Here is a 27,003-nt window from a genome sequence, read left to right as displayed (position 1 = left end):
AAGGGGCTGCGCGGCTTCTGCAGCACCTCCCCATACAGAGAATCCTCTCCTCAAACCTGTCCTTGTCCACAGGCCCGATGAGCGCGCTGGGGGATCTAGAAAAAGGAGCAATAAACTAGAATTGGCAAACCCACGAGGACTTCTCTGAGGAAGTGCATGTTCAGGATCCCCACAGATGGAGAAATGGGAAGGAACCCATGATCAGGGTGAAGGGAACCGCTTGAGCAAAGGCAGCGAGGAGTGACGGCGCCCTTCATTATGGACGCTCCTCCTTGCTTTCAGGAATCAATTTCCTGGGTCCCACTTCACGACCTCTCATCCCCTTATAGTCCAGCTGAGGCTCTCCGAGGTTTCCTTCCGGAAACCTGTCATGCCCTTCTTTTGAAACGTACACGTGGCAGCGGCACTACTTAAGGACAGCCCGGCTTTGCCTCACTGGCTTTTGGTTTCCTCACCTCCCGCGGAGGCCATGGCCAGGGTCATTTATCCACTTGACAAACATTTCATGAGCACCTGCGGGTCCAAGCGCTGGGACAGGCACTCCCGGGCCTATGGCGCAGCTGGGGAGGCGGGCGCGTCACTGGGAGATCCCAAGACACTGCCAGGTCAGAGGTGACCAACTGGCCTGGGCACGGGAGAGCCTGGACAGCCTGACTTCCCGGAGGAAGCGGTGCGGGGATCACCTCACATCGTGTAGTGCCCTCTGAGACCTGGCGGTGGACTCTGGGTTCAGCCCGCTACGGGCTCACTGGACCCAGCACCGCCGGGATCCCTTCTCAGCGGCTTTGCCCCATCGACCGTCATGTTCCCGGGACCGAGCAGCCAGAGCCGAGGTCACCGCTTCTCTCACACTCCAGGCCGAGAACGCACAGCGCGGCTTGTCCCTCGCGAGACCCCGTCACCGCGTCACGCCCCCTTTCCGTTCCCCGGAAGTGCGCGGGTAGGAGCGGAAGTGCACGCCTGCTAGTATCGGCGGCGTTGGTTCCGCGATGGTGGGCGGCGGCGGCGTTGGCGGCGGCCTCCTGGAGAATGCTAACCCCCTCATCTACCAGCGCTCTGGGGAGCGGCCCGTGACGGCGGGCGAGGAGGACGAGCAGGTTCCCGACAGCATCGACGCACGCGAGATCTTCGATATCCGCCGCTGCTGGCCGCGGGCGGGTTCCGGGGGCTTGCAGTGGGGGGAGCAGTGATGTCCAGTAGCTGTTGGAGTCGCATCCCGACCGGGGATTCCTGACAAAGGGTTCTGAGTGGGCAAAGGCGCAGAGTCCCTTTTCCTTCACTTGCCACATCTGATTCGCTCCATCAATGACCCGGAGCATCCACTGACGCTAGAGGAGTTGAACGTAGTAGAGCAAGTCCGGGTTCAGGTGAGTCACTTCGGAGGAGAGCGAGTTGTTCTAGAGTCAGAAAGGTTTCTGTGCACCAGGAGTTGGAGTGCTCTCCACTCACGGACACCGAAGGGTATCTTTGGGTGGGGAGATTGTTGTGCCTATTTTATGGGTGTTGAAACTGAGGCCCATAGAAATTGGATGATTTGCCCAAAGCAACAAACTAAGAAGAGAGGCCTTTGGCTGAGGGTGGTTGCCTCTTGACGTCTCCCCTCCACAACCAGGTTAGCGACCCTGAGAGTACAGTGGCTGTGGCCTTCACACCAACCATTCCACACTGCAGCATGGCCACTCTTATTGGCCTGTCCATCAAGGTCAAGCTTCTGCGCTCCCTTCCTCAGCGTTTCAAGGTCAGTTGGAGCTGAGCCCCGGAAGTGGGACCAGGCAATGAGGATCTACTGCTGAGGATGGGGACTGGGAGAGCATGAACATGGAAAGGACATCAGAGTGGGGCCTGGAAGGATTCCAATTAGCAGAGAGGAAACTGGGAGGAAACTTTCCAAGTCGATGTGACAAGAATAAAAATCTGAGCTGGAAAGTGGAGAAAAATATTGAAGAGTGTGGCAGGAAGCGCAGCAAGGAGCTGCAGATGGGTTTGGACCAGTGGTGGGGCCCAGGCAGGCCTTTAAATCAACAATAGTGGGCCAGTTCGTTGGGTAAAATTTGAATAGCTAAGGCCTGGCATGGTGGCTCACACCTGTAATCCCAGCACTTTGGGAGGCTGAGGTGGGTGGATCACCTGAGGTTAGGAGTTCGAGACCAGCGTGGCCAACATGGTAAAAACCTCCTCTCTACTAAAACTACAAAAATTAGCGGGTCATGGTGGTGTGGGCCTGTGGTCCCAGCTACACAGGAGGCTGAGGCAGGAGAATTGATTGAATCTGGGAGAAGGAGGTCACAATGAGCCAAGATCTTGCCACTGCACTCCAGCCTGGGCCATAGAGCAAGACTCAGTCTTGAGGTGGTGGGGGGCGGGAAAAAAAAATTGGAATAGCTGTGGATGGGTTTGGAGTGTAAAGGATGGGCCATAGTCCAAAGTCATGATTAGGGAGAAGGATCAGCTGGAGATGGTGCCTGAGGGTCTGGGGGCTGGGGGGAAAATTCTGGTGGGTGTTTAGGCCCCGGTTATCTTATCTCCCTCCCAGATGGACGTGCACATTACCCCGGGGACCCACGCCTCAGAGCATGCAGGTAAGTGTGGGCTGGTGGTGAGCGTGTTGACTTGGGCACCCTAAGCAGTCTGAGGTTCACCTCTTGCCCAGGAGTCTATGGGCAAGACTGGGGATGGGTGACTGGGTGAGTGAAATTGCCAGAGACTCCTCAGTGTAGGTCATACCTTAGACCAAAGCTGGCCTGACTTGAATCTCCTGTGCTTATCGTGTCCTCTTCTCCCAAATCCCCTTTCACCAAGTATACAGGACCAGAATGTGTCAGGCTTCAGCAGTACAGGAGACAGCCAGGTGGAGAGGTCCTAAGAAGGCAGGCTAGGTGGGCTCAGGTGGTTGAGGTAGCCTGATCAAGGTGTGGGGTCCTGGGAAGGAAGTGACAGGAGGGCTTTGTTGCTGGTGGGGACAGATCCTATACAAAGGTTCAGAGGTAGGGCTGGGCTGGCTAGCAGCCTGGACAGAGCCTAGCTTTGACTCTGCCTTCCCCACACCCTTCTTCACACCTAGTGAACAAGCAACTTGCAGATAAGGAGAGGGTGGCAGCTGCCCTGGAGAACACCCACCTCCTGGAGGTTGTGAATCAGTGCCTCTCAGCCCGCTCCTGAGCCTGGCCTTTGGCCCCCACTAGCCTGCATACTGGTGTTCTGCTCCCAGCTCCAGCCAGGGCTCTTACCCTTGTTTTCTTGAATCACTCACAATGAGAAACTAACATTTTGCTTTTTGTAATAAACTTAATTTATATTCAGTTCCCAGGATGTCTTGGTGTCTTTTATCTTGGTTGGAGTCATTTGGAATTTGAGGGGGGACGGTGGTAGTTAGTGCCTCTGAAGGTTGGTGTACTTGCAACTTTTCTTAATGAAAACAAAATCAAAATGGAAAGAGTAGTGTACAAATGTGCTTGTATGCCTACCACCAGCACTAGAGTCAACAGTTGTTGACATATTGTATCACTGGCTTATTTATGTGTATGTATATAAATATCAGTATATTTGCGAGTAAGCTGCAGAGACTTGATTCTTTACTTTGAAGTACTGCATCCTCCCTCTATATGAGTAAGCCTGTGTGGCCACAATCCTTTTATTTGATCAGAAAATGGACAGTTCCTCAACACTATCTAATACCCAGGCATATCTGGATTTCCCTAAGATGTCATTTATAGTTGTTTTTGTTTTGTTTTTGAGACAGGGACTCACCCTGCTGCCCAGGCCGAGGTGCAACAGCTAGATCGTATCTTACTGCAGCCTTCAATTCCTGGGTTCAAGCAATTCTCCAGCCTTGGCCTCCCAGGTAGCTTGGATTACAGGCATACACCACCATTCCTGGCCATTTTTTTTTTTTTTGAGGGGACAGAGTCTTGCTCTGTTGCCCAGGCTGGAATACAGTGGCACAATTACACCTTTCTGCAGCCTTGACCTCCTGGGCTCAAGCAGTCCTCCCACCTCAGCCTCCCGAATAGCTGGGACTATAGGCATGTACCACTGTGCCTAGTTTATTTTAATTTTTGTTGTAGAGACGGTCTCTCTAGGTTGTCCAGGCCAGTCTGTAGCTCCTGGGCTTAAGTGATCCTCCTACCTCAGCCTCCCAAAATGTTGGGATTATAGGTATGAGCCACCACAACCAGCCCAATAAATTTTTTTTTTTTTTTTTTTAAGAGATGAGGCCTTGCTGTGTTGCCCAGCCTGCTCTCAAATTCCTGTCCTCAAGCAGTTCTCACCTGGTCTGCCAAAGCACTGGAATTACAGGCTTGAGAACCACACCTAGCTGGTTTTTAGTTTTTTTAATTCAAAAAAAAAAAAATTTTGTTAAGAGGTAGTGTCTTCCTCTGCCACCCAGGCTGGAGTGTGCAGTGATGCGATTAGAGCTCACTGTAGCCTCAACCTCCTGAGCTCAAGTGATCCTCCTGCCTCCGTCTCCCGAGTAGCTGGGATTACAGGCATGTGCTACTATGCCAGGCTAATTTTTTAATTTTTTTTTTTTTTTTTGTAGAGACTGGGTCTCCCTATGTTGCCTAAGCTTGTCTCAAACTCCTGGGCTCAAGCCTGGCAAAGTGCTGAGATTACAGGTGTGAACCTCCATGCCCGGCCGTTTATCTTTCTTCACAGTGATTTTTTTGAAAAATTCAGAGAAGTCCCAGTCCTGCAGTCTGATTTATTCCTGATTTGTGTTGCCTGTGACTGGAAGTTGGTCTAAAGGCCTAAATGAGTCCAGGTTTGAGCTTTTTGATGAAAACCCTGCCCAGGGGAGCAGCGTATGTATTTTATAAACCCACTAGTAGGTGTGTGGTGCCAGCTTTTCCTGCTGTTAGTGATGCTCAGTCTGGTCCCCTGGTCAGGGCAGTGACATTAGATTTCTCTGTTGAAGGGAACCTCAGGCACCTTCCCCATCAGCTCTCCCAAAGGCATGTGAGTAAGAGGGAAGCTCAGCACAGTGAAGTGATGTGCTTGGTCTCTGGCCTCTGCCCCTCCTTGGCCCTGTGCCCAGATTGCATTTGGCCACCTGGACAGACTATAGGGCTTAGACCTCAGTTTAGCTGGTTAGGATTGCTTTCCCAGGGGAAATATCCCTTCTGCCTTAGTCTCATTCTCTGAGGATAAATGGCAATATTAAGAAGCAGTGCGCAACCCCACCCCATCCCTACTGAGGCTCAGATGTGATTGAAGGCAGAGAAGCCTCAGCAGGGATCCTGGCCATTTCACAAGTCTATTCTTGAGGGCCTGCTGACAACATTGAGCCTGTCCTGAGAGTGGCATTCAGCCGAAGGCTTTACACTTACTATCTAGCCAGTCCATTCTCCAGCCCTGTGCAGCAGTTTCTCTCTCTCTCTTTTTTTTTTTTTGAGATACAGGATCTCACTATGTTGCCCAGACTGGAGTACGGTGGCTATCCATAGGTGTGATTATAGTACACTACAGCCTTGAATACCTGGGTTCCAGAGATTCTCTTGCCTCAGCCTCCTGAATACCTGGGACTACAGGCACCTGCCAACACACCTAGCTTGCTATTCTTTTCTTATCCCCAATTTTTAGGACAGGAAATGGGCTTCCAGAATAAATGTAATCAGACCTCCATTATCCATGGCTTCAACATCCATGGGTACAACCCACTGTGGATCGAAACTGTAGTCAGGCCTAGGATAACTGTGTCTGTACTGAACATGTACAAACTTTTTTCTTGTCATTATTCCCTAAACAACACAGTCTAACAACTACTTGCATAGCATTTACATTGTATTAGGTATTACAGTAGTAATCTGGAGAAAACTTAAAAGTATATGGAAGGATGTGCAGAGGTTACATGCAGATACTATGCCATTTTATGTAAGAGACTTGATCTCAGCCACTTTAGTAGAATTTAAAAAATAAAATATACGTAAGGGAGTTGAGTATTCATGGATTTGGGAATTCATGGGGATCCTGGGACCAATCCCCTGTGGATACCAAGGGACACTCTAATTTAATTCTCAAGACTTGTAGCTGGGCGCAGTGGCTCACACTTGTAATCCTAGCATTTGGGGAGGCTGATGTGAGAGGATCGCCTGAGCCCAGCAGTTTGAGACAAGCCTGGGGAACATAGCAAGACCCCGTCTCTAAAAAAAAATTTTTTTTTTTAACTAATGGGGAATGGTGGTGCAAGCCTGTGGTTCCAGGTATTCGGGAGGCTGAGGTGGGAGGATCTCTTGACAAGCCCAGGAGATTGAGGCTGCAGTGAACTGATTGCAACACTGCACTCCAGCCTGGGCAACAGAGCAAGACCCTGTCTCAAAACAACAACAACAGAACTTCTGTCTAGGGAGTAAAGGAGGCCCTGAGCAGCTTCATCTGTGATAGGGAGATAGTCATGTCAATCACTCGGGACTGCTCTTGGGAGATTTAAATGGGTCTAGGCCTAGCTCTGATGATCTAGGCACTGTATCCCACACAGACAAGGAAGCTGAGGGCTCCAAAGAGGTAGGTGAGCAGCTGGGCCCCAGGGAGCCTTCCCGAGGAAGGCCTCACACCCTGGGCTGTGTGTACCTTCTGCTTGACAGTCCCTGTCTGAGGTGGCCATGGTGTCTGTGTTGAGCTGGGGAAGAGGGGAGTCATGGGGCAGCAGGTGTGGCTGAGTCATTCAGCTGGCCCTCCTGGCAGCCAGGCCATGGTGGGTGAGGGACATCAAACTGCTCATGCCACAGCTGGTGTATCACATAGTCCCCTTGTCACTCTTGACTCATCTGTGCCTGGCCCCTGGCTGCCTGCAGGGCCACCATCTGTGCATCCTCGGCCAGCGCCCAAGGAACTTTCTGGAACCCCAGATGCTATCTGAGGACACAGAGGTACTGGGGGTGGTGAAGTTTGAGGTTCCTGAAACCCTCCACCAGGTATGTCTGGCTCCGTTGTTTCTGGCCTGTGACCCCTCAGGCCTTGGTTACCATCTCTACAAAATGGGAACAACAAATCATAGCTGAGTTTGACCCAGGGATTAGATGACATGTATGAACATGCCCAGCCATGTCTATTTTTGCTCATAATCCTGCCCCCAGCACGAGGGCCTGGCACACAGTAGGTATTTAGTACAAGTCCGTGGAATGAATGAATGGTGGGGCCTTAGAACACAGCAGAGGCCCTGGGGCCTAAAGGCTATGGTGTGAGGAGGTGGTGGGGACACTGAAGCCCAGCCCAGTTCCCTTTGCAGCATCTTGTCACCTAAGGGAGGGGGAAGAGTGTGAGGTCCCACAGAGAGGAGATACGGGTATGGGGCTAGGCGAGAGGTGTCTGTATTATTCCTGAGACCTCTGCCTCACTCTTGGGCAGACCACTGTCCTGGAGAGAGTGGAGTAGAAGCAAGAGAGGGACCACAAGTTCACCTAACTTGCTTCATCCAACCAAGGATGATGATAAAACTGTTCTTAGTGAGATATTACTGTGTGCCAGACTTGAGCCAACTACTGTGCCTCTGCATTTCATGTTTGCTATGTCTCATAATAATCATTAGGAAGAGATCACCCCTGTTCTACACAGGAGAAACTGAGGCTCAGCCTAGATAAATGGACAGAGGTGAAACAGCTAGCAAGGGGTGCAGCTGGGATCTGAAGCCCGGGATGACCTAGGGGTAGTCTAGCCTCAATTTATTCCTCCTAGGCAGCCATGCTCAGCCCAGAGAGCTGGGAGGACCAGGTGGTGGGAGGGGGGGGTGTCTCAAGGTCATGTCCTGGTGTTAATGCCTGGGGCCCCTGGCCATATCTAGCTTGTGGTGAGTGTCTCTGGCCTGTTGGAGCAGCCACTGGAATGCCTGGGGCTTGAGTGGCCCTTTGTGGATGCAGTTCCCTTGGCAATGAAAAAACACTGCTGAGGTCAAGAGCTCAGATTGCCAGAGGGGAAACCCAGCCCTGTTTCTTTGACTGGCCCCCTGGTGGGAAGGGCCACAGCTACCCCCAGCCCCCACCCTCTGCCGGACACCCAGGGGCTCTTTCCAGTGGCACAGTCATGGGGTTGGAGGGGGCACCGGCAGCCCAGCCAGGATTCCTCATGGGAAGTGTGCGCTGGCTCTTTAGACTTGTCCGCTAACAGGAGGCTCTGCTCATAACTCTCTCTTCCCACTGGACTTCTTCCAGGAACCCAGAACCAGTGTGGGGCTGCCCAGGCCTCCAAGATCCCCCAGGACCATGGGCCGGCCACCTCTCAGCCCACCTTTTGCCTACTTTGGGAACCTCAAGAACAAGAGGGCCCTCATCTTACCTAGCCAGGCCCTCCTCAATCCAAGGCCTTCTTAGGTGTTGCCAAGGAAACTGATGCAGAGGCTAAAGAGCCTGGCCCAGGTCTCCATGACAACCTACCACAGCCCACCAGGGTCCATCCATCTGTGATGTCACCTGAGCCCCAAATGGGTGCCCTCCTGCCCCAGCACACTTGTCACGATCAGATGTCACAGTCTAATAGCAGGTCCCTATCAAAAATACCTCACAGCCTGACCTGCAACCCTCACACCCCTAAGAGATAAGCAGGGGGCTTAGACACTCCTCATGCCTCGAACACACCCTGTGTTTATGCCCCTGTTGGGTCGTGGATGTGCGTGAATCTCCAGGCCCTGGATGTGCCCTGGGTGGCCAGCTTAGCCTTCAGCTAGAGGGAAGAAGGGAGACCTTGACAACTCAAAAGTGGCTGGCTCCTGCTGGCATCCAACACCCATCGGTCTGGATTTCCCCTACTCTGGGCAACTTCCAGCCCAGGAGCATAACCAGGGCCAGGGCCGGGGCAGATTATTTATTTTTAGCAGAGTTGCTGGCAGCTGCCTGGTGGGTGCTGGGAGGTGGGATGTGGACTGAGTTTAATCCCTTCCCTCTTCTGGGCTGAAGTTTCCTCCCCAGGATTCAAGCAGGCACCTCCACCTGCCACACTGCCAGAGCCCCCCCACCCCGGGCCCGAGCAGCCCTCTCAGGACCCCGAGGGGGTCATGGGTGACACCAACCCTCACCCTGAAGGGTAGGCTCATTAGGGAGAATCTTCAAATCCAGGGTGGGGAGGGAGTGGAAAGGATTTTGTGTGGATACCCCTTAAATTCTAGCTCATCCTGACCCTGTGGGGAGTGTGTGTCCTGGTCAGGGAAAGGGGATCTCTGTCCCATCTGTAACTAGTCTACTTGCTAGGACGACAATCGGGTACTAGGGGAGAGGGAAGGGAGACTTAACTCTCACTGGGCCAAACTGAATTCTTCTCCAGAGGGCAGTTGCTGCTCTTGGCTGGTCGGGTTTCACCCGCTGCCTGCCTTCCCATCACGTACTCCCCACCCTCAACGTCGCTCGCTCTCTCCTTCTCACACACACACACTCAGCCCCGGACTTCGCCTACGGGTCAGCCCCTCTATTCCCAGATAGCTACTGGCTCCGCCCCTGGCGGGTGGGGCGGGGTGTCGAGGGTGTGAGGTCTGAGGAGAAGGGTGGGGGATTCCCCTGGTGGGGATGGACAGACACGTCAGCCCCCGCAGCAGCGTGGACCGGGGGCGGGGGCGGGGGCGGGAGCGGGGGCGGGCAGAAGCTTAAATAGGCGGCTCTGGAGCCCCGACCTAGTGCGGGCGGAGAAGGCGGTGGCTGCAGCGGCAGCGGCGGCAGAGACCCAAGAGTCCGAGTCTGGACTACGAGTGAGTGGCATCTGAGCCCGGATCCTAGTCCTGCGCGTGTCTGTGTGTGAGTGGGTGAGTGTCCTGGCGGAGCGGGGTCGGGGCGGCTGCACCGTCTCGGTTGCAGATGGATGCGCCAGGTCCGGAGGGGTCCGGGTGAGGGCGCGGCGACCTCCGGGCTGGGGGAGGGCTGCGGCAGGACCTTGGCCCCAGCATCCCGCCTGACTCCGGGTTGGGCACGTGCGCCCGGGGTCCCGCCTCCCTCGCGGCTTACACGGCCACGCCGGTTCCTGCTCCTCTAGACGCCCCGGACGCGATGACCCTGAACGGCGGTGGCAGCGGAGCGGGCGGGAGCAGCGGCGGGGGCCGGGAGCGCGAGGGCCGTCGGGGCAGCACGCCCTGGGGCCCCGCGCCGCCGCTGCACCGCCGCAGCATGCCGGTGGACGAGCGCGACCTGCAGGCGGCGCTGGCCCCGGGCGCCCTGGCGGCGGCCGCGGCCGGGACAGGGACCCAGGGTCCCAGGCTGGACTGGCCGGAGGACTCCTCGGACTCGCTCAGCTCAGGGGACAGCGACTCAGACGAGAGCGTTTACAAGGTGCTGCTGCTGGGGGCGCCCGGCGTGGGCAAGAGCGCCCTGGCGCGCATCTTCGGCGGTGTCGAGGATGGACCTGAAGCAGAGGCGGCAGGTGAGGGAACTGGGCTGTCCAGGGAAGGGGCGATCCTGGGGCTAGGACTGGGGGCTGAGACCAGGACTCAAAGCCGCAAATACCGTGGAATTCTATTGGCACTTTCAGAATCATGCCTCTACCTACCCATTTCATAAATGGGGAACAAAGGGAGAAGGGACACCCCCAACCTTTGGTAGGGAAGAAATACCCAGAGCAGAAGGCGGGAGCATAGATATGGTTGCTCTGCGGGATGGGACAGGACATCCCTCCATACCTATCAGGGACAGGTCAGAGTTTCTTACTGGAGGGGTTCCTAAGAGAGGAGCCCTAGGTGGCCAAGGTCCCCAGGGAGCACGACATTCTAACTCAAGCCACTGGGTCACAGCCACCTCAGGACCCAGGCAACAGGAGGGCAGAAGGCATTAGAGTGGCCACTTGGGACATTGCTAGCTTGGGGGCATGTGGGTGGAATTCAGGCACACCATGCCCTCCAGCCCCCACTTTTCTGCCTGGCACTCTTTTTGCCAGCCATCTGCAAGTGGAGAGGAGGGCTCCAGGGAGGAGTTGGAGGGTGTGGCCAGAACAGGAAACCTGGCAGTAGGGGCTTTGACAGCCAGCTGGTAACCTGTCTACTGGTCTCCTGCCTAGGGCACACCTATGATCGCTGTATTGTGGTGGACGGAGAAGAGGCATCACTCATTGTCTACGACATTTGGGAGCAGGTAGGGTACAGGCTGAGACTCAGGGCAAGGGTGGGAGGAGTGAGTTGGGGTAAGATCTGGGAGTGCCAGGCTCGTTTCGGGGACATGAGGACTGTTGCATAGATGTGTGTGTGTGTTCCCCAGGATGGGGGCCGCTGGCTGCCCGGCCACTGCATGGCCATGGGGGATGCCTATGTCATCGTGTATTCAGTGACGGACAAGGGCAGCTTCGAGAAGGCCTCAGAACTGCGGGTCCAGCTGCGGCGTGCCCGGCAAACAGATGATGTGCCCATCATCCTTGTGGGCAATAAGAGTGACCTGGTGCGCTCTCGGGAGGTCTCGGTGGATGGTGAGTAGGCGGCAGGTTGCAGGGGGAGGGAGCGCCCAGCTGGGCCCTGATCCAGGCAGTCTTGGCTCAGCTTGAGTCCCTGGGGATCATCAGAGGCTAAAAATGTTCAGGAAGAAAATTGGAGGGGAGGGAAATGGGAGAGAGTCATTGCCTGCTCACAGGGCTCAGGAAGGCCCCAGAGAGCTGGGGAAAGAACCGAATCTGACAGGGGAGCTGGAGCACCATGGGGGTTCTCCTCTCCTGCCCCTCTTGGTCCTGGCCTAGCTGGTTGGGGGGTAAGTGGGTGGAAGAGAGTGCAAGGAAACAGGCCAGGAGGTCAGAGCCTGTGTTCTAGGTCTGGGCCATTCTCAGAGTAGACTTAGCCTTGGGGAAGACCCTTCCCACTTGGCTTCAGCAGCCTTCTCTGTGGCCCCCAGTACTGAGTCCCTTAGAGAAACCCAGCAGTGACTTAGTGATCTCGCCCCCCCATCCCCAGTCCACTGGGTCATTCATTGTGATATAACCTTAGATTAGAAAATACTAAATTTTTCAACGTAGTTCTCATTTTCCTGTGTTGACTACTGTCGTACTTTGTTTAAATACCAGGCTTCAAATTATTTCAATAAATGGATCTCCTTTTGAGGGCCACTGTTTTGGGGGCTCCTTAAATGCAGGCACTCTGCCTACTGGGTGATGCAGCAGTGCCCAGTACCCTCAGTACAGGAGCTGGGGTCTCTGTGTTTTGAGGGAGAACCCTGCAGATTCTCGAGTGGCAGCTCGCATGGGTGGGGCCAGGGTTGGAGGGATTCCTCACTCACCCACCCTTTGTTTACTGGTGCCTGCCTGTCCCCTCCCACACAGAGGGCCGGGCCTGTGCAGTGGTCTTTGACTGCAAGTTCATTGAGACATCGGCCGCACTGCACCACAATGTCCAGGCACTTTTTGAAGGTGTCGTGCGCCAGATACGCCTGCGCAGGGACAGCAAAGAGGCCAATGCACGACGGCAAGCAGGTACCCGGAGGCGAGAGAGCCTCGGCAAAAAGGCGAAGCGCTTCCTAGGCCGCATCGTAGCTCGTAACAGCCGCAAGATGGCCTTTCGCGCCAAGTCCAAGTCATGCCACGACCTCTCCGTTCTTTAGGTCCCACGCGCTCTCACTGTGGTGCGGTGGGCAGATGGACTGATGGATTGGTGGACTGGCCCAGCCAACCACCCCAGGTGCCTCAGGGCTGGCTCAGACTCTGGGTCCCTTGGAGCTGCCAGCTGGGCACCCCCGACCTCATGGTCATGGACAGACAGTGCTGCCCAGCGAGGCGGCTCCCAGGGGCCAGTGAGAGCAGGGCCCACAGAGATGCATGCGCAGGCTCAGATGCATCCCAAGCAGCCGGAGCGCAGCGAAGGGGCAGGCCTGTGTGCCCGGAGAGGATTCTGCCTTTCTTCACAGCCCCTTCACAGCCCCGGTGTGCCTGCCCTGGAGGGAGGCTATTCAGTGTGGTGGCTCTTTGTTTACATGCAGATTTTTGTAATAAAGATTATTTCCTGATATGTCATGGCTGTTGACTCTCTTTTCTACCATCTGGGCACTTCAGGAGCAGGAAGCATTTCTGAAGTTGAGGGATGGGGGCTCACTGCCTCACCCTAGTAGTGACCATGATGTATAAATGTGAGGGTTGGGATATAGCCAGCTGGGACCAGCAGTGGGCCTGTTTGGGGGTTTCAACCAGCAGGAGGAGGCACAAGCCCCTCCCAGTCCCTGTTTTCCAGATTCTTCTCTTTCTGCACTGGGGCCTGGCATTGCCCAACTGATTGAGGGTTCAATCACCTCACTGTCCACAAAGGGAAACCGAGTCTTCTTAAGGGAGCACATTCTGCCCTGGGCCTCACAACCAGGCGGGAACCCTGGGTCTGGCTCCACAGCTGGTATTTCTGCCCTGTTCCCTCCTGAGGGGCTGGAATCAGCTGAGGCTGGGGACAGAGACCTCTAAGAGGTGGTCTGTGAAGGCACACACAGGCGCACTCAACTCTGCATGGGTCCTCCACCTCTCCGCTGGGGTTGAGCTACTGAGGAGGCCCTCACTGTTCTCGCCACTGTGAGTGTCCAGGCCAGAACATTCCATGGTTAGCATTGGCTCATTAGGTTTGGGTGGGAACAGCTGCCTGGAGCCCTCCCTGCTGGAATGGAAGGTCTTGCATGTGTATAGGAAGGTGTACTCGGCCAGGTATGGTGGCTCACGCCTGTAATCCCACTTGGGATAATCAGCACTTTGGGAGGCTGAGGCGGGTGGATCACAAGGTCAGGAGTTCGAGACCTGCCTGGCCAATATGGTAAAACCCCGTTTCTACTAAAAATACAAAAAATTAGCCGGGCATGGTGGTGCGCACCTGTAGTCCCAGCTACTTGAGAGGCTGAGGCAGAAGAATCGCTTAAACCCGGGAGGCAGAGGTCGCAGTGAGCTGAGATAGTGCCATTGCACTCCAGCCTGGGTTGACAGAGTGAGACTCCCTCTCAAAAAAGAAAAGAAAGTGTACTTGTGCTTATGGCTGGGGGTGCACCTGTCTCCCTGCCCACCCATGCCCGTGGCTCCCCCACGCTTGGCACAAGTGCTGCTAAGAGTTTTTGCCTACATGGTCTCAGGAAAATATCATCCCCATTTGGTGCTGGGTGGGAAGTGGCTGAGTGGGGAGTGGTGTACAGGTCTGCCCATCTCCAAAGCCTGGAGGCAGCCTGGGGCGAGGTGGGGGACAGTTTCTAAGAAAGTTCTGGGCCAGGATCCATACATTCCTTTCTTAGTTTGATTTATTCACTCCACAGACTCCAGGGAGCCCTTGCAACCTGGTTAGAATCCTGATTACAGCTTGTTGAATGGCAAGAGGAGGCTTGAGGGCTACCTCTCCATGTACGGGGAGCGCTGAGATTCACCCACGTGCTCCCCAGGGCAGAGGTAACTGCTCAGAGCTGTTGCTACTCTGCCCCTCTCCACAACATACTCAGAGGAATGCAGAGGGCATGGTATTCTCAGAACAAGTGAGGGTCCCCAGGACCTGGCTCTGTCACTTATTGGCTATGTGACCCCTAGGCAAACCACTTAGCTTCTCTGTGCCCCAGCGTGTGACATGGACACAATGCCCCTTCAGAACAGAGTGGGTGGCATAATAAAGGTATGTGCTCAGAGCAGTGCTAGGCGCCTCGCAGGAGCTCAATGCATGTGAAACCCCCTTCAACCCCCGATGCTGCCCTGCTCCAGGCTGGGTGCCAGAGTGACCCTGAAGCAGGTACTCAGCTTGTGACAGGGCTGGGAGCAGCTGAGGGTAGCTTCCGGCCTGAGAGAGACTAATCAGATGTACAGTGGGAAGGACTCCGGGGGGACCATAGGAAGCTCCAAGGCTGAGGAGGGACTGGAGATCAGGATCTTCCCACCCTCTCCCCTCGTTCCCTACTCCCAGGCCCCAGAAGCGTCTCCTAGCTCTGCTTGGCTGCCCTCACTGGGGGAGGGGCCCCTGTTCAGTCCTGCAACTCTCTCAAGGTCACCTGAGCTGGTTTAATCTTCTTGGAGGCACGAGACCATCCATTGTCTCAGCCCTGTCACTGTTGAGTGGCTGTGGCCAATGTGAGGACTTGGGGAGCTCACAGGCTGCTGCACCTCCCCACCACAGATCACCCCTGGTGGGTGGTCTGGAGCCCCAATACCCAGTTCTGCTGATACACTGCTCACCCATCCTCTGCAACCTCCAGCTCCTTTAGTTCCACAAGCCATGGGGAGCTGCCAGGGCAGAACGAGAGCCAGATCATTGCTGAGTCCCTGGGTTCTGCTCTCAAAGGGCTTCCAGTCTAATGGAAGAGGCAGATAATGACAATCTGGTGTCCTCTGTGTATTAATAGAGATAGCACATGGCATGGTGTGAGGGGGTGGGGCATTCCCAGAGGAGGCTCCTGAACCAGCCTGGGAGCATAGCGGAAGTTTCCTGGAGAAAGGAATATTTGAGCGGAGCACTGAAGCATGAGCAGGTGCTTACCACAGAGATGGAGTGGGAAGGGTGTTCCATGCAAAAGGAAGAGTGTGCAAAGGTGAGGCTGCAGATGCTGGAGCCTGGGAGATAAGTGAGACCAAGTCTGGAGCCACAGAAAAAGTAGTGTCCAAACCCAGAGGGCCAAGGAATACCCCCTGGTCTGTGTTGGGGTTGAGGGAGTGCCAGGCCAATGATCTGCCCACCTCCCGGGACTGGCAGTCACGGATGCTGAGCAGCTCCTAGCTTTCCAAAGTCAATGAGTAACTTGGGGGGCTGGGCAGGGCCAGGCCTGCTGCTGTGGGCCCAGTGGCTTTTTCCACTCCTGAGCAAGTGTGGCTGAACCTCCTACCTGCTCAAGTGCCCTGCCTTGCCCCACCCAGCCCGGCCTGGCCAGAGCTCCCTGGAGAAGGAGCCCTTTCGCTTGGCAGCTGGACCAAGGGAGCCAGCCTTGGGCACTGGAGGGTGAGGGGCTGGGATCTGAAGGGAGGGCATGGCTGAGGCTGGGGTTGGTGTCGGGGAGAGGGGAAACACTGCCCTGTCCTTGTCATCTGCGAAAGAATTCCCAGGGCCCCATCTTAGCGGGATGGTCGATTTGTTGCTGCTCTGCTGCCCAGCTCCATGACAAGGGCTGGAAAATGACGAGACGAGGGCCAGGCTCCTGCTCCAGAGGTGCTCCTTGTCTAGAGGGTGGCAGTGGGAGGCGGGACAGTCCTGGAGGCCCCATGCTAGGAGGAATCCTCCTGTGGTCAAGTCCTCTGTGACCTTGGCCAGACTCCACCCTTCAGGCCTTGCCTGCAACAAGAGGTAACTTCTGGAAGTTACCCTCCAGGTCTTCAGGGACTTTCCAGCTTCAAACTTTTGTGATTTGGGGGGTTGCTAGAAAATTACCACTTTGGGATCTGCAAGCTGTGGAGGCTATGGCAAGAAGGAGCTGAAGGTCTAGAGGTGAAGTTCTGGTAGAGTCCTTGAGGGGCCAAGAGCCTAGATACAGGGTGGCTGGGCCTGGGGGCCTTGGTGGGCCTGGGCGAGGAGCAGGGTGCTACCCTGCAGGAGATGGGGAGCCTCAGCTCTTTTGCAGGGGAGGAAGAGGAGGCTAGTCTGTAGTACGAGCCCTCTAGTTGTATGTGGGGGGTGGAAAGGCCCTCCCCACTCACCTGGGCTGGATCCTTACTGCCGTGTCCCCCCAGGTCTGTCCTGACCATGGTCCCTGCCTGGCTGTGGCTGCTTTGCTTCTCCATTCCTCAGGTGAGCTGGGCCGTGCCCCCTCTCCTTCAGGTCTTGGCCTTGGAGGTTGACACCCTTGCCCCCAACTCCACTTGGATCAATTGCACTGACTGTGAGAACAGTGCAAGGCATGGGAGGGGTCAGAGCTGGGACTACAGGGCTACTGTGGGATGAGGGGGTCAAAGGCAGACAGCGAGTGGGTGGACTAAGATACGGCCAGGCCCTGGGAAAGGGCAGAAATTCCCCTCTTCTGTTGGGTCCCAGTGCCCAGGCAGGAGGATAGAGCCTGGTGACAAGGTGAGAATCCTCCCACAGGCTGTCCTGGAGGCCCAGCTTGCAGAGCTGTCTGTGGAAGTTCCAGAAAACTATGGTGGAAATTTCCCTTTATACCTGATGAAGGTGAGCCTGAGAGTTGGGGGGTTCCCTTCCCATAAAGTCCTGCTTTTCCTTCCTCTGGCACCCTTCCTCTTGCTGTTTCTCTTTGAAACCCTGCTTTCTAGAGAGTATGTACATGTTATACAGGTTAAATGTCCCTTATCTGAAATGCTTGGGACCAGAAGTGTTTCAGATTTTGGATTTTGTTTTCAGATTTTGGAGTATTTGCATATACATTATGATATGTCTTGGGGGATGGGACCCAAATCTAGACATAAAATTCACTTATGTTTCATATATGCCTTACACACATAGCCTGAAGGGGACGTTATACATTTCCTTTTCTTTTTTTGAGATGGAGTCTCCCTCTGTTGCCAGGCTGGAGTGCAGTGGCATGATCTCGGCTCACTACAGCCTCTGCCTCCTGGGTTCAAGCGATTCTCCTGCCTCAGCCTCCTGAGTAGCTGGGATTACTGGCACCTGCCACCACGCCTGGCTAATTTTTTGTATTTTTAGTAGAGACGGGGTTTCACATGTTAACCAGGATGGTCTCAACCTCCTGACCTTGTGATCCACCCGCCTTGGCCCCCCAAAATGCTGGGATTACAGGCGTCAGCCACCGCACCTGGCCTTTTTTTTTTCTTTTGAGACTAAATTTCACACTTGTTGCCCAAGCTGGAGTGCAACAGTGCAATCTCAGCTCACTGCAACCTCCGTCTCCTGGGTTCGAGAGATTCTCCTGCCTCAGCCTCCTGAGTAGCTGGGACTAGAGGTGTGTGCCACCATGCACTGGTAATTTTTTTGTTGCTGTTGTATTTTTAGTAGAGACGGGTTTTGCCATGTTGGCCAGGCTGGTCTTGCATACCTGACCTCAGGTGATCCACCCACCTTGGCCTCCCAAAGTGCTGGGATTACATGCGTGAGCCACCGCGCCTGGCTGAATATTTTTAAATGATTTTGTGCATGAAACAAAGTTCTGACTATGTGTTGGCTGTGACCTGTCACAGGAGGTCAGATGTAGCATTCTCCACTTGTCACGACATGTTGGCGCTCAAAAAGTTTCAGATTTTGGAGTATTTCAGATTTTCAGGTTAGAGATGCTCAACCTGCAGTGAGAATGACTAACAAGATTTTAATCCCAGCAGAGAGTAGAGCTTTAGGTTAAAGAATGAAATCTTGGTGGTGAGGTTTCAAGCTTCAGAAAGAAGGACAGGGAGTTTTGGGGAGCATCTGGTCCAGGGAAAAGAGTTCTGCCTCTGAGTCTCAGTCCTGATGCTTACTGGCTGTGTGACTTCAGACAGGAGCCAGACATCTCTGAGATTCAGTTTCCTCACATATAAAATGAGGCCATCAGGTGGACGGGGGGCGTCTCCCAGGCCTGACCACTACTCCCTTCACTTCTGTTCACCCCTATCAGCTGCTGCTGCCCCGTGAGGGGGCTGAAGGCCACATTGTGCTGTCAGGGGACTCAGGCAAGGCAGCTGAGGGCCCCTTTGCTATGGATCCAGATTCTGGCTTCCTGCTGGTGACCAGGGCCCTGGACCGAGAGGAGCAGGCAGAGTACCAGCTACAGGTATGTCTGGACCGGGTGTAGGGGAGAGCAGGCAAGGCAGGGTCAGACGCTGACTCCCCTTCCCTGCTAGGTCACCCTGGAGACGGAGGATGGACGTGTCTTGTGGGGTCCACAGCCTGTGCTTGTGCATGTGAAGGACGAAAATGACCAGGTGCCCCATTTCTCTCAAGCTATCTACAGAGCTCAGCTGAGCCAGGGCACCAGGCCTGGTGAGTGGCCAGGGCAGCCAACTTGATGGGACAGCAGAGAGCAAAGAAATGGCCAGACAGTTGGCATAGGGACAGGGAAGCCATTTCTGTCTCATTTATTTTTTCTTTCTTTTTTTTTTGAGGCGGAATCTCGCTCTGTCGCCCAGTCTGGAGTGCAGTGGTGCGATCTCACCTCACTGCAACCTCTGCCTCCTAGGTTCAAGTGATTCTCCTGCCTCAGCCTCCCAAGTAGCTGGTATTACAGGCACACACTACCACTCCTGGCTATTTTTTTTTTTTTTTTTTTTTGTAGTTTTAGTAGAGACAGGAGGTTTCACCACATTGGCCAGGGTGGTCTCGAGCTCCTGGCTTCTTGAGGTGATCTGCCCGCCTCAGCCTCCCAAAGTGCTGGGATTACAGGCATGAGCCACCTCGCCCAGCCCATCCTGTACCATTTCTGTCCCACGTTGTATCCCTCTACTCCACTGAGGGTCCCATCCACTACTTGGCCTCAGTTTGCTGATCTGGGAAGTAGGACAAAAAGCCGTGGCTCATCTCCAGAGTTCTGATGTGATGATGGTTAGGGAGAAATAGGAGAGGCATGGGAGACTCTCCCCACTCTCTCTGTCCCTTACAGTTTACCCTCCCACCATGAACCAGGCATCCCCTTCCTCTTCCTTGAGGCTTCAGACCAGGATGAGCCAGGCACAGCCAACTCGGATTTTCGATTCCACATCCTGAGCCAGGCTCCAGCTCAGCCTTTCCCAGACATGTTCCAGCTGGAGCCTCGGTTGGGGGCTCTGGCCCTCAGCCCCAAGGGTGAGCCTGAGTGGGGTGTGCTGGGGAGGGAGGGTCAGAGAAAACTGGAGAAGGTGGCGTCTGAACATAAGACAAGCATGGGTGGGAGCTTGAGAGGTAAAAAAGGAAGGAAGGGAACTCTAGGTGGAGACAGCAGCAAGGCAGGCGGCCATGGAGGCAGGGCCAGGCAGGGAGAGCTGGGAAATGGTATGAACGGAAGGCATCAGCTCCATGCTCCATGAAGACCCAGGCCTAAGGGACAAGGATAGGAATAGTCTGAGGAGCTGTAGCCTAAGATGTGGCTGGGCGACCTCACAATTGACGACAGAAGAGACCTGGACCTGGAAACTCAGACCACAGGCATGAACTAGGGATGGAAAGAAAAGTGAATCAGACATCATTATAGCCAGCCATGCATCCACCCACCTACTACCCAAACACCTACACAGTCCATCCATCCACCCCTCACTCATCCAAACACTCTCCCATTCACACACTCAAAGTCCCATTCACCTACCAAATCAACCACCCATTCATCCAGCCCATCATCTACCATCTACCCACCTCCTCATCCTGGTTATCCATCTACCCCTCTAATCTATCATTCATTCATCGTGTGGATAGATATCGAGGTGGTTTTGCAACTGTCATGTCCTGGTTGGATGCTCACAACAGTGCTTAAAATTCCTCTCTTCCCTTGGCCAAGAGAGTGTCCCAATCACCTGCCATATGCTTGGTTTTGTGTCTGGTATTTTGCTGAGAATGAAGCCCTGGCCCCTGCTCTCTGGCCCCCTGCTCAGCTGACCATCCTCCCTGTTTTAGGGAGCACCAGCCTTGACTACACTCTGGAGGGCCACTACCAGCTGTTGGTACAGGTCAAGGACATGGGTGACCAGGCCTCAGGCCATCAGGCCACTGCCACCGTAGAAGTCTCCATAGTAGAGAGCACCTGGGTACCCCTAGAGCCTATCCACCTGGCAGAGAATCTCAGAGTCCTGTACCCCCACCATATTGCCCAGGTGAGTAAGTGGCTGTCAGTGGCTGAAGCAGCCCTATGGACGGTGCAACTGGACCTGAGTCTCCTGGATATTTGGGGGCTGAGCCTGGAACCCATGTGACCCCTGCTCCTTCCTCCACTCTTCCCATCACTTCCCACTGTGGACTGGGGTGTTCAAGGCCCTGGGCGCAGGCCCACAGCCCCTCACCTGCCCTGCCATCCTCTAGCAGCCATGACTCTGTGCTCTGACCTCTTGAACTTGCCCAAAGCTTCCTCAGAGAGAGCAGCTGCCACCTCTTGCTGCCATGGGGATTGTCACCCTGGCCAGGAATGTCTCAGGCCTCTTCTAGGAATGCCCTGGGGTCAGGCCCAGGCTATGGGGGCAGAAAATAAAGTAACCTGGTCATTCAGGCACTTTGGACCAGGACAAGGCCACTAACAACATGTGCCCTGAACAGAAGGATCCCACCTGGACTCCAGGCCCAGGGAGGGCAGCACTTTGCCTGGGTCACACAGCTGGGACCCAGGCTCCTCACCCAGAAATCAGATGGGGCTCAAGGGCTGACATGGACTGTTCCTGCCCCTCGACCTGGGGTGTCCCTCCCAGGTACATTGGAGTGGGAGTGATGTGCACTATCACCTGGAGAGCCACCCCCTGGGACCCTTTGATGTGGATGCAGAAGGGAACCTCTATGTGACCAGAGAGCTGGACCGAGAAGCCCAGGCTGAGGTAATATGAACGGGGAGCCAGGGATGCAGGCTGGGGGGTGCTTGGTCACTATCCAGTTGATTTTTGGGGGTGTCACAACTGCAACAGAGGCTGAGATAGTGGAAAATAGCCTTGAAGAGCTGGAGCTGACTGATCAGAAGGAAACTCAGAGCCAGGCAAGGTTGGAGCTGCCCTTGGTCCTGACCTGAAGCCCCTTCACTGCCCACCGCAGTATCTGCTCCAGGTGCGGGCTTGGAATTCCCGTGGTGAGGACTATGCAGCGCCTCTGGAACTGCATGTGCTGGTGATGGATGAGAATGACAACCCACCTGTCTGCCCCCCACGTGGTCCCACAGTCAGCATCCCTGAGTTCAGCCCCCCAGGTGAGCTACGGGCTTAGTAGGGATGGGAGAGGGACAATGTCTCTATGAACCATCTGGTGTTGCTCTTCTCTGGGACAAGGACCCAGCCTCAGGCCCCCATGTCAATGTCCCTCCACCACACACACACACACACACACACACACACGAGCTTAAGTTCAGTTCAGCACAAAAGAGGAGTCGGAAGGTAAGGCCCCCAGGCTGGGCTGTGGTCCTATCAAGGCGGGTGCTGTCTTGCAGGTACTGAAGTGACTAGACTGTCAGCAGAGGATGCAGATGCCCCCAGCTCCCCCAATTCTCACATTGTGTATCAGCTCCTGAGCCCTGAGCCTGAGGATGGGGTGGAGAGGAGAGCCTTCCAGGTGGAAACCACTTCAGGCAGTGTGACACTGGGGGGACTCCCACTCCGAGCTGGCCAGGACATCCTGCTTCTGGTGCTGGCCATGGACCTGGCAGGCGCAGAGGGTGGTAAGTGCCTTGATTGGTGACCCAGGCCCCCTGTCCCCTCTGTTCCTACCCTGACCTCACCAACATGCCCTCTCTGCCCCAGGCCTCAGCAGCACATGTGAGGTTGAAGTCACAGTCACAGACATCAATGATCATGCCCCTGAGTTCACCACTTCCCAGGTAAGCAGACACAGGAGAGGAGGCCTTGGGAAGGATGCTGGCAGGGGGCTCACTACCCCTCCTTCTTCTCTAGATTGGGCCTATAAGCCTCCCTGAGGATGTGGAGCCCGGGACTCTGGTGGCCACGCTCACAGCCACTGATGCCGATCTCGAGCCTGCCTTCCGCCTCATGGATTTTGCCATTGAGAGGGGGGACACAGAAAAGACCTTTGGCCTGGATTGGGAGCCAGACTCTGGGCATGTCCAACTCAGACTCTGCAAGGTGAGGGCCGGGGTGGCTGGGAAAGGGGCCCACACATGCACGCACATGTGCCTCGCTCAGGCCCACACAGTGACCTGGGCCTCCCGGTTCCAGAACCTCAGCTATGAGGCAGCTCCAAGTCACGAGGTGGTGGTGGTGGTGCGGAGTGTGGCAGAGCTGCTGGGGCCAGGCCCAGGCTCTGGAGCCACGGCCACGGTGACTGTGCTGGTGGAGAGGGTGATACCACCCCCCAAGTTGGACCAGGAGAGCTATGAGGCCAGTGTCCCCATCAGTGCCCCAGCTGGCTCCCTCCTGCTGACCGTCCAGCCCTCCGACCCCATGAGCCGACCCCTCAGGTGAGCCGAAAGCCCAGCCTCTTACCTGGACTGGATCGTCCCTGCTCCTTGGGGATGACCCCAGGGCCTCAGAGGGGATTCACATTATCGACAGCCTGCAATATTTCTCAAACTATGGCAAATGCCAAGGTTGTGCCTCCTGGCAGGGATTGGGGCTGGGTGGACTGGGTGGAGCACGGGTGGGGGTGTTTTGGACCCCATGAGAGCTCAGATTATGCTTCAGTACCTGGAGGGAGGACCAGGCCCTCCTCCAACGCCCCTCAACAGATTGCAGACAGACAAGGTTGTTCCCAGGTTCCGATTCCTTTGCAGGGTGGCCTGGAACAAGCAAAGCTGAAATGGGCCTCCCAGGCTCTGAGAGTCTCTCCCCGTCCCACGTGATCTATTGTTCACTCCACACCCACCACCACAACCACAGCCACAAATCCTGAAGCTAGAGAGAGAGACTGGGCACCCCAGGCTTTGCTGTGGCCCCTGAGTCACAGAGAGGGTGTGGAATTTAAGCAACTCACACGGCCCTGGGGAATTCTGAACAAAACCCTATATGTAGTTCCAGTACCTCCTCACCCCCTTCCTTGGGTGGCAGGTTCTCCCTGGTCAATGACTCAGAAGGCTGGCTCTGCATTGAGAAGATCTCTGGGGAGGTGCGCACAGCCCAGTTCCTGCAGGGCGCCCAGCCTGGGGACATCTACACTGTGTTTGTGGAGGCCCAGGATGCAGGTATGGCCAGGCAGCGGTGGGAGCCCCTGGGAGGGGATACAAACCTCAGACAGACAGACAGCAGGACTGAGCTTCCGCCCAGAGGCTCTCGCTGGCAACCCCCAGCTCCAAGCAGGAGAAGCAGACGTGAAGCTGGGTTCAGTGTTCCTCTCTGAGAATGCATCTACTCCTCCGGTGGGCACGTCTGGCGTCTGCCTCCCCTCTCTGACCACTCTCATAGATCGACCCTCAAAATCCCCAACCTTGTCCTTTAGCCCCAGAAAGCCCTTGTCCTTTAGCCCCTCAGAGTGTCAGCTTCAGGGACTGGTACAGGGCCAGAGAGGTGGCAAGAAGGCCAAGGGTTGCCCCTGGGGAAGGAGTGCTGGAGTGAATGGGCCACTGGGGCCGGGTGTGGAGGACTGTGAACACTGCTCAGGACAGGGAGCTGGCCCCGGGGTGGGGAGCTCTGGGAGGCAGGGTTCAGCTCCAAGCTGAGCTGTGATACAGAGCAGAGCCAGTGGCAGTGAGCTCCGCCAATCAGGGATGTCCACAGTGGCATGGGGATGATGACAGGTGGAGAGAAGCATGGCAGAGGAGTCTGCAGGGCCAGACTCATGGGCTGTAGGAGCAGCCCAGGGACCTTGGAGCTCACCCCTCCCCTGACAACACCCAGCCAGCTCAGCGCTGCCTCCTCTGCAGATGAGCCAAGACTGAGCACCTCTGCGCCCCTGGTGATCCACTTCCTGAAGGCCCCTCCTGCCCCAGCCCTGACTCCCGCCCCTGTGCCCTCCCGATACCTCTGCACCCCCCGCCAGGACCATGGCGTGATCGTGAGTGGACCCAGTGAGGACTCTGACCTGGCCAGTGGGCACAGTCCCTATAGTTTCGCCCTTGGTCCTAACCCCACGGTGCAACGGGATTGGCGCCTACAGACTCTCAATGGTGTGTGGTGGGGAAAGGGAGGGAGGCTGTGGCCCAGGCAGGGAGGAGGTGTCACTTGGAAGTGAGATGCCTCTCTACCATGGGGGAGGGGCTGGGCCTAGGGGGAGCAGCCCCCGGAGAGCCTGTCCAGGCTGGTGACCCTGGTCGTTGCCTGCTATCCCGACAGGTTCCCATGCCTACCTCACCTTGGCTCTGCACTGGGTGGAGCCACGTGAATACATAGTCCCAGTGGTTGTCAGCCACAATGCCCAGATGTGGCAGCTCCGGGTTCAAGGTGAGGTTGGGCTTGGGTGCAGCCTGCAGTTCCTGAGAGATGCAGCGGGAGGGAGCTGGGTACACATGCATACAGCTCCTTACGTGGGCAGCACACGCCTGTGCACACTTGCACACCTATGACTGGGCACACATACCTGTGTGCACACAGGAACAGGCACAGATGCACAAACATTTTCTTTTTTTTTGTGACAGAGTCTTACTCTGTCGCCCAGGCTGGAGTGCAGCGGCACGATTTAGGCTCACTGCAACCTCCGCTTCCCAGGTTCAAGAAATTCTCCTGCCTCAGCCTCCCGAGTAGCTGGGATTACAGGTGTGCACCACCACGCCCAGCTAATTTTTGTATTTTTAGTAGAGACGAGGTTTCACCATGTTGGCTAGGCTGATCTTGAACTCCTGGCTTAAGCGATCCACCCATCTCGGCCTCCCAAAGTGCTGGGATTACAGGCGTGAGCCACCGTGTCTGGCCAGCGCATATATCCTCACACACGAGTGAATACACACATGTACACAAACACACACATATTAGCCGGGTGTCTGGGCTGGTGGCTCTGAGTAGCTGGGGAGCCCTCCCCTCCCTAATCTTACCTTCCTCCCCTCTCCCCACAGTGATCGTGTGTCGCTGCAATGTGGAGGGGCAGTGCATGCGCAAGGTGGGCCGCATGAAGGGCATGCCCACGAAGCTGTCAGCAGTGGGCATCCTTGTGGGCACCCTGGCAGCAATAGGTAATGGAGGCTGGGCATTATCTGTGTGGGTGAGAGCGATGAATGGATGGAACCATAGCCTCCAAATAAACACCTTTGTCCCCATGGTGCCCCCAGCTCTGAAAAAGGAAGCCCCCAACTCTCTTAGTCATTATGCACCTGCCCCTTTGATCATAGTCATTGTCATCATCATTGATAACAGCATCTATAGGTACATGATTGTACATTGACTGTGTGGCAGGGACTATTGCCTGGAATCCTCCCAGCAACCCTGTGAGGTAGATCCTGGCATCTCCCCATTTTGCAGATGAGGTTACTGAGGCTGAGAGGTTAAGTGACTTGTCCAAGGTTACATAGTCAGGTTGTGACAGAGCCCAGGTCTTTGTAGCCTAATTGCATCAGTCTAAGCCACCCCTTTCATCCCCTTTATTTCTTTAGCCCCTCAAATTTTCTCCTTGCTGGTTTTCCTTGCTGGTCTAGCACAGGGCTGTGATGAGCCTTCTCTTGGAGGTCCACAGAGTTGGGGTCCAACTTACTGGTTCCCCGATGTCCCCCAGAAAAGGAGACTTTGGAGGCTGAGTATACTGGGACAGCCTCAGAGGGGTAGGGGCCAAGCAGTCTGAGCAGTCAAGCTTCTCCAGGCACCAGGACCACAGAATCATACCCAGCCCAGCCTCGGGATGCTGTCCAGGAAACCACATCTCTTCATTAAAGCAGTGCCAATCACAGGAAGACCCTCATGATGAACAAGTCCCACAGCCCCTTCGAAGGCCTGATCCATCCCTCTTGGGCCCCACAGGCATCTTCCTCATCCTCATCTTCACCCACTGGACCCTGTCAAGGAAGAAGGACTTGGATCAACCAGCAGACAGCGTGCCCCTGAAGGCAACCGTCTGAATGGTCCAGGCAGCCCTAGCTGGAATCTTGTCCTCTGGCTCCATCTGAATCCCCTGGGAGAGAGCCCAGCACCCAAGATCCAGCAGGGGACAGGATAGAGTAGAAGCCCTTCCATCTGCCCTGGGGTGGAGACACGATCACCATCACCAGACATGTCTCCAGAGCCTGCACAACGACTTTATGGGCTGGCCATGGGAGCGCTCCAAATGGCAGTATGTTTGCAAAATAATAAAGCCCCAGAGAGCCGGGCTGGGCCCTACAGGATTGGTATATCTGTGTCTCAGTGTCTGTGTGCATGTGTGTGTGTGTGAGTGTGCACACACATGCTCCTTCATCCCTTCCCCATCTCCTACCACACAGAAAGGGTCTGGGCTTAAAGGACAAGACTGGGGTCCCTTGCAGGAAAGGACATGGGGACATCATATGGGCTACCGGTAAGAGCTTGGGGCCACAGCAAAGTGAGTCATTTTTGTGGGCATCCAGAGCCCACCAGCCACAGATCCTGGATGACTGAACTCTATGCAGGTGATGGTCAAGGAGGTGTGTCTTTGAGGGTGATATCTATGTGTTTTCCTGGATGTCATCTTTGCAAAACCTTGTGAGTCCCCATTTTCTGCTCATGTATAAGCACCTTGTGCCCCTGTGCACGAGTCACTTGCACCCAGGGATG

At 55.4% G+C, this 27,003-nt stretch overlaps 3 protein-coding genes across 7 annotated transcripts; all 3 read left to right on the top strand.

Annotated features, from left to right (window-relative positions):
• The first annotated feature begins 936 nt into the window (after positions 1–936).
• On the top strand, positions 937–3,304 carry CIAO2B (cytosolic iron-sulfur assembly component 2B). The gene is made up of 5 exons (XM_064383170.1): positions 937–1,133; positions 1,290–1,367; positions 1,613–1,738; positions 2,534–2,579; positions 3,062–3,304. Exons 1-5 carry the CDS (start codon positions 990–992, stop codon positions 3,157–3,159), a joined length of 492 nt encoding a protein of 163 aa, XP_064239240.1. The 5' UTR covers positions 937–989; the 3' UTR covers positions 3,160–3,304.
• A 6,284-nt stretch (positions 3,305–9,588) lies between these two features.
• RRAD (RRAD, Ras related glycolysis inhibitor and calcium channel regulator) lies at positions 9,589–12,886 on the top strand. Its single transcript, XM_012468274.3, has 5 exons — positions 9,589–9,721; positions 9,949–10,332; positions 10,963–11,036; positions 11,160–11,364; positions 12,205–12,886. The coding sequence occupies exons 2-5, from the start codon at positions 9,963–9,965 to the stop codon at positions 12,480–12,482; spliced, it is 927 nt and encodes a 308-aa protein (XP_012323697.3). The 5' UTR covers positions 9,589–9,721; positions 9,949–9,962; the 3' UTR covers positions 12,483–12,886.
• A 2,452-nt stretch (positions 12,887–15,338) lies between these two features.
• On the top strand, positions 15,339–26,597 carry CDH16 (cadherin 16). 5 transcript variants are annotated; one of them, XM_012468279.3, is made up of 18 exons: positions 15,339–15,407; positions 16,537–16,594; positions 16,889–16,972; positions 18,366–18,521; positions 18,592–18,672; positions 19,393–19,528; positions 20,330–20,526; positions 21,112–21,234; positions 21,446–21,596; positions 21,834–22,061; positions 22,144–22,220; positions 22,294–22,482; positions 22,576–22,817; positions 23,404–23,537; positions 24,216–24,458; positions 24,625–24,732; positions 25,341–25,457; positions 26,236–26,597. In XM_012468279.3, the coding sequence occupies exons 1-18, from the start codon at positions 15,340–15,342 to the stop codon at positions 26,331–26,333; spliced, it is 2,490 nt and encodes an 829-aa protein (XP_012323702.2). In that variant the 5' UTR covers position 15,339; the 3' UTR covers positions 26,334–26,597. The 5 variants fall into 5 exon arrangements, with proteins under 5 accessions (XP_012323702.2, XP_012323698.2, XP_012323700.2 ...); XM_012468275.2 differs by having other exon boundaries at positions 18,592–18,730; positions 19,370–19,528; XM_012468277.2 differs by lacking the exon at positions 15,339–15,407 and adding an exon at positions 15,687–15,811 and having other exon boundaries at positions 18,592–18,730; positions 19,370–19,528.
• The last annotated feature ends 406 nt before the right edge of the window (positions 26,598–27,003 follow it).

Source organism: Aotus nancymaae, unplaced genomic scaffold, assembly GCF_030222135.1.
Source record: "Aotus nancymaae isolate 86718 unplaced genomic scaffold, 86718_ANA_hifiasm-v0.15.2.pri h1tg000030l, whole genome shotgun sequence".
Taxonomy (NCBI): domain Eukaryota; kingdom Metazoa; phylum Chordata; class Mammalia; order Primates; family Aotidae; genus Aotus; species Aotus nancymaae.
The sequence above is the reverse complement of the archived record's forward strand: the minus strand, read 5'-3'. Positions and strand labels throughout refer to the sequence as shown.

Excerpts from the sequence above, each read along its gene's own strand:
- CIAO2B (XM_064383170.1), top strand. The coding sequence starts at position 990 with ATGGTGGGCGGCGGCGGCGTTGGCGGCGGCCTCCTGGAGAATGCTAAC. Across the intron at positions 1,134-1,289 it reads ACGCACGCGAGATCTTCGAT|CTGATTCGCTCCATCAATGA; the intron begins ATCCGCCGCTGC and ends CACTTGCCACAT. Across the intron at positions 1,739-2,533 it reads CCCTTCCTCAGCGTTTCAAG|ATGGACGTGCACATTACCCC; the intron begins GTCAGTTGGAGC and ends TCTCCCTCCCAG.
- RRAD (XM_012468274.3), top strand. The coding sequence starts at position 9,963 with ATGACCCTGAACGGCGGTGGCAGCGGAGCGGGCGGGAGCAGCGGCGGG. Across the intron at positions 11,037-11,159 it reads TCTACGACATTTGGGAGCAG|GATGGGGGCCGCTGGCTGCC; the intron begins GTAGGGTACAGG and ends TGTGTTCCCCAG. Across the intron at positions 11,365-12,204 it reads TCGGGAGGTCTCGGTGGATG|AGGGCCGGGCCTGTGCAGTG; the intron begins GTGAGTAGGCGG and ends CCTCCCACACAG.
- CDH16 (XM_012468275.2), top strand. The coding sequence starts at position 15,340 with ATGAGCAGGTGCTTACCACAGAGATGGAGTGGGAAGGGTGTTCCATGC. Across the intron at positions 22,483-22,575 it reads TCCAACTCAGACTCTGCAAG|AACCTCAGCTATGAGGCAGC; the intron begins GTGAGGGCCGGG and ends TCCCGGTTCCAG. Across the intron at positions 22,818-23,403 it reads CCCATGAGCCGACCCCTCAG|GTTCTCCCTGGTCAATGACT; the intron begins GTGAGCCGAAAG and ends CTTGGGTGGCAG.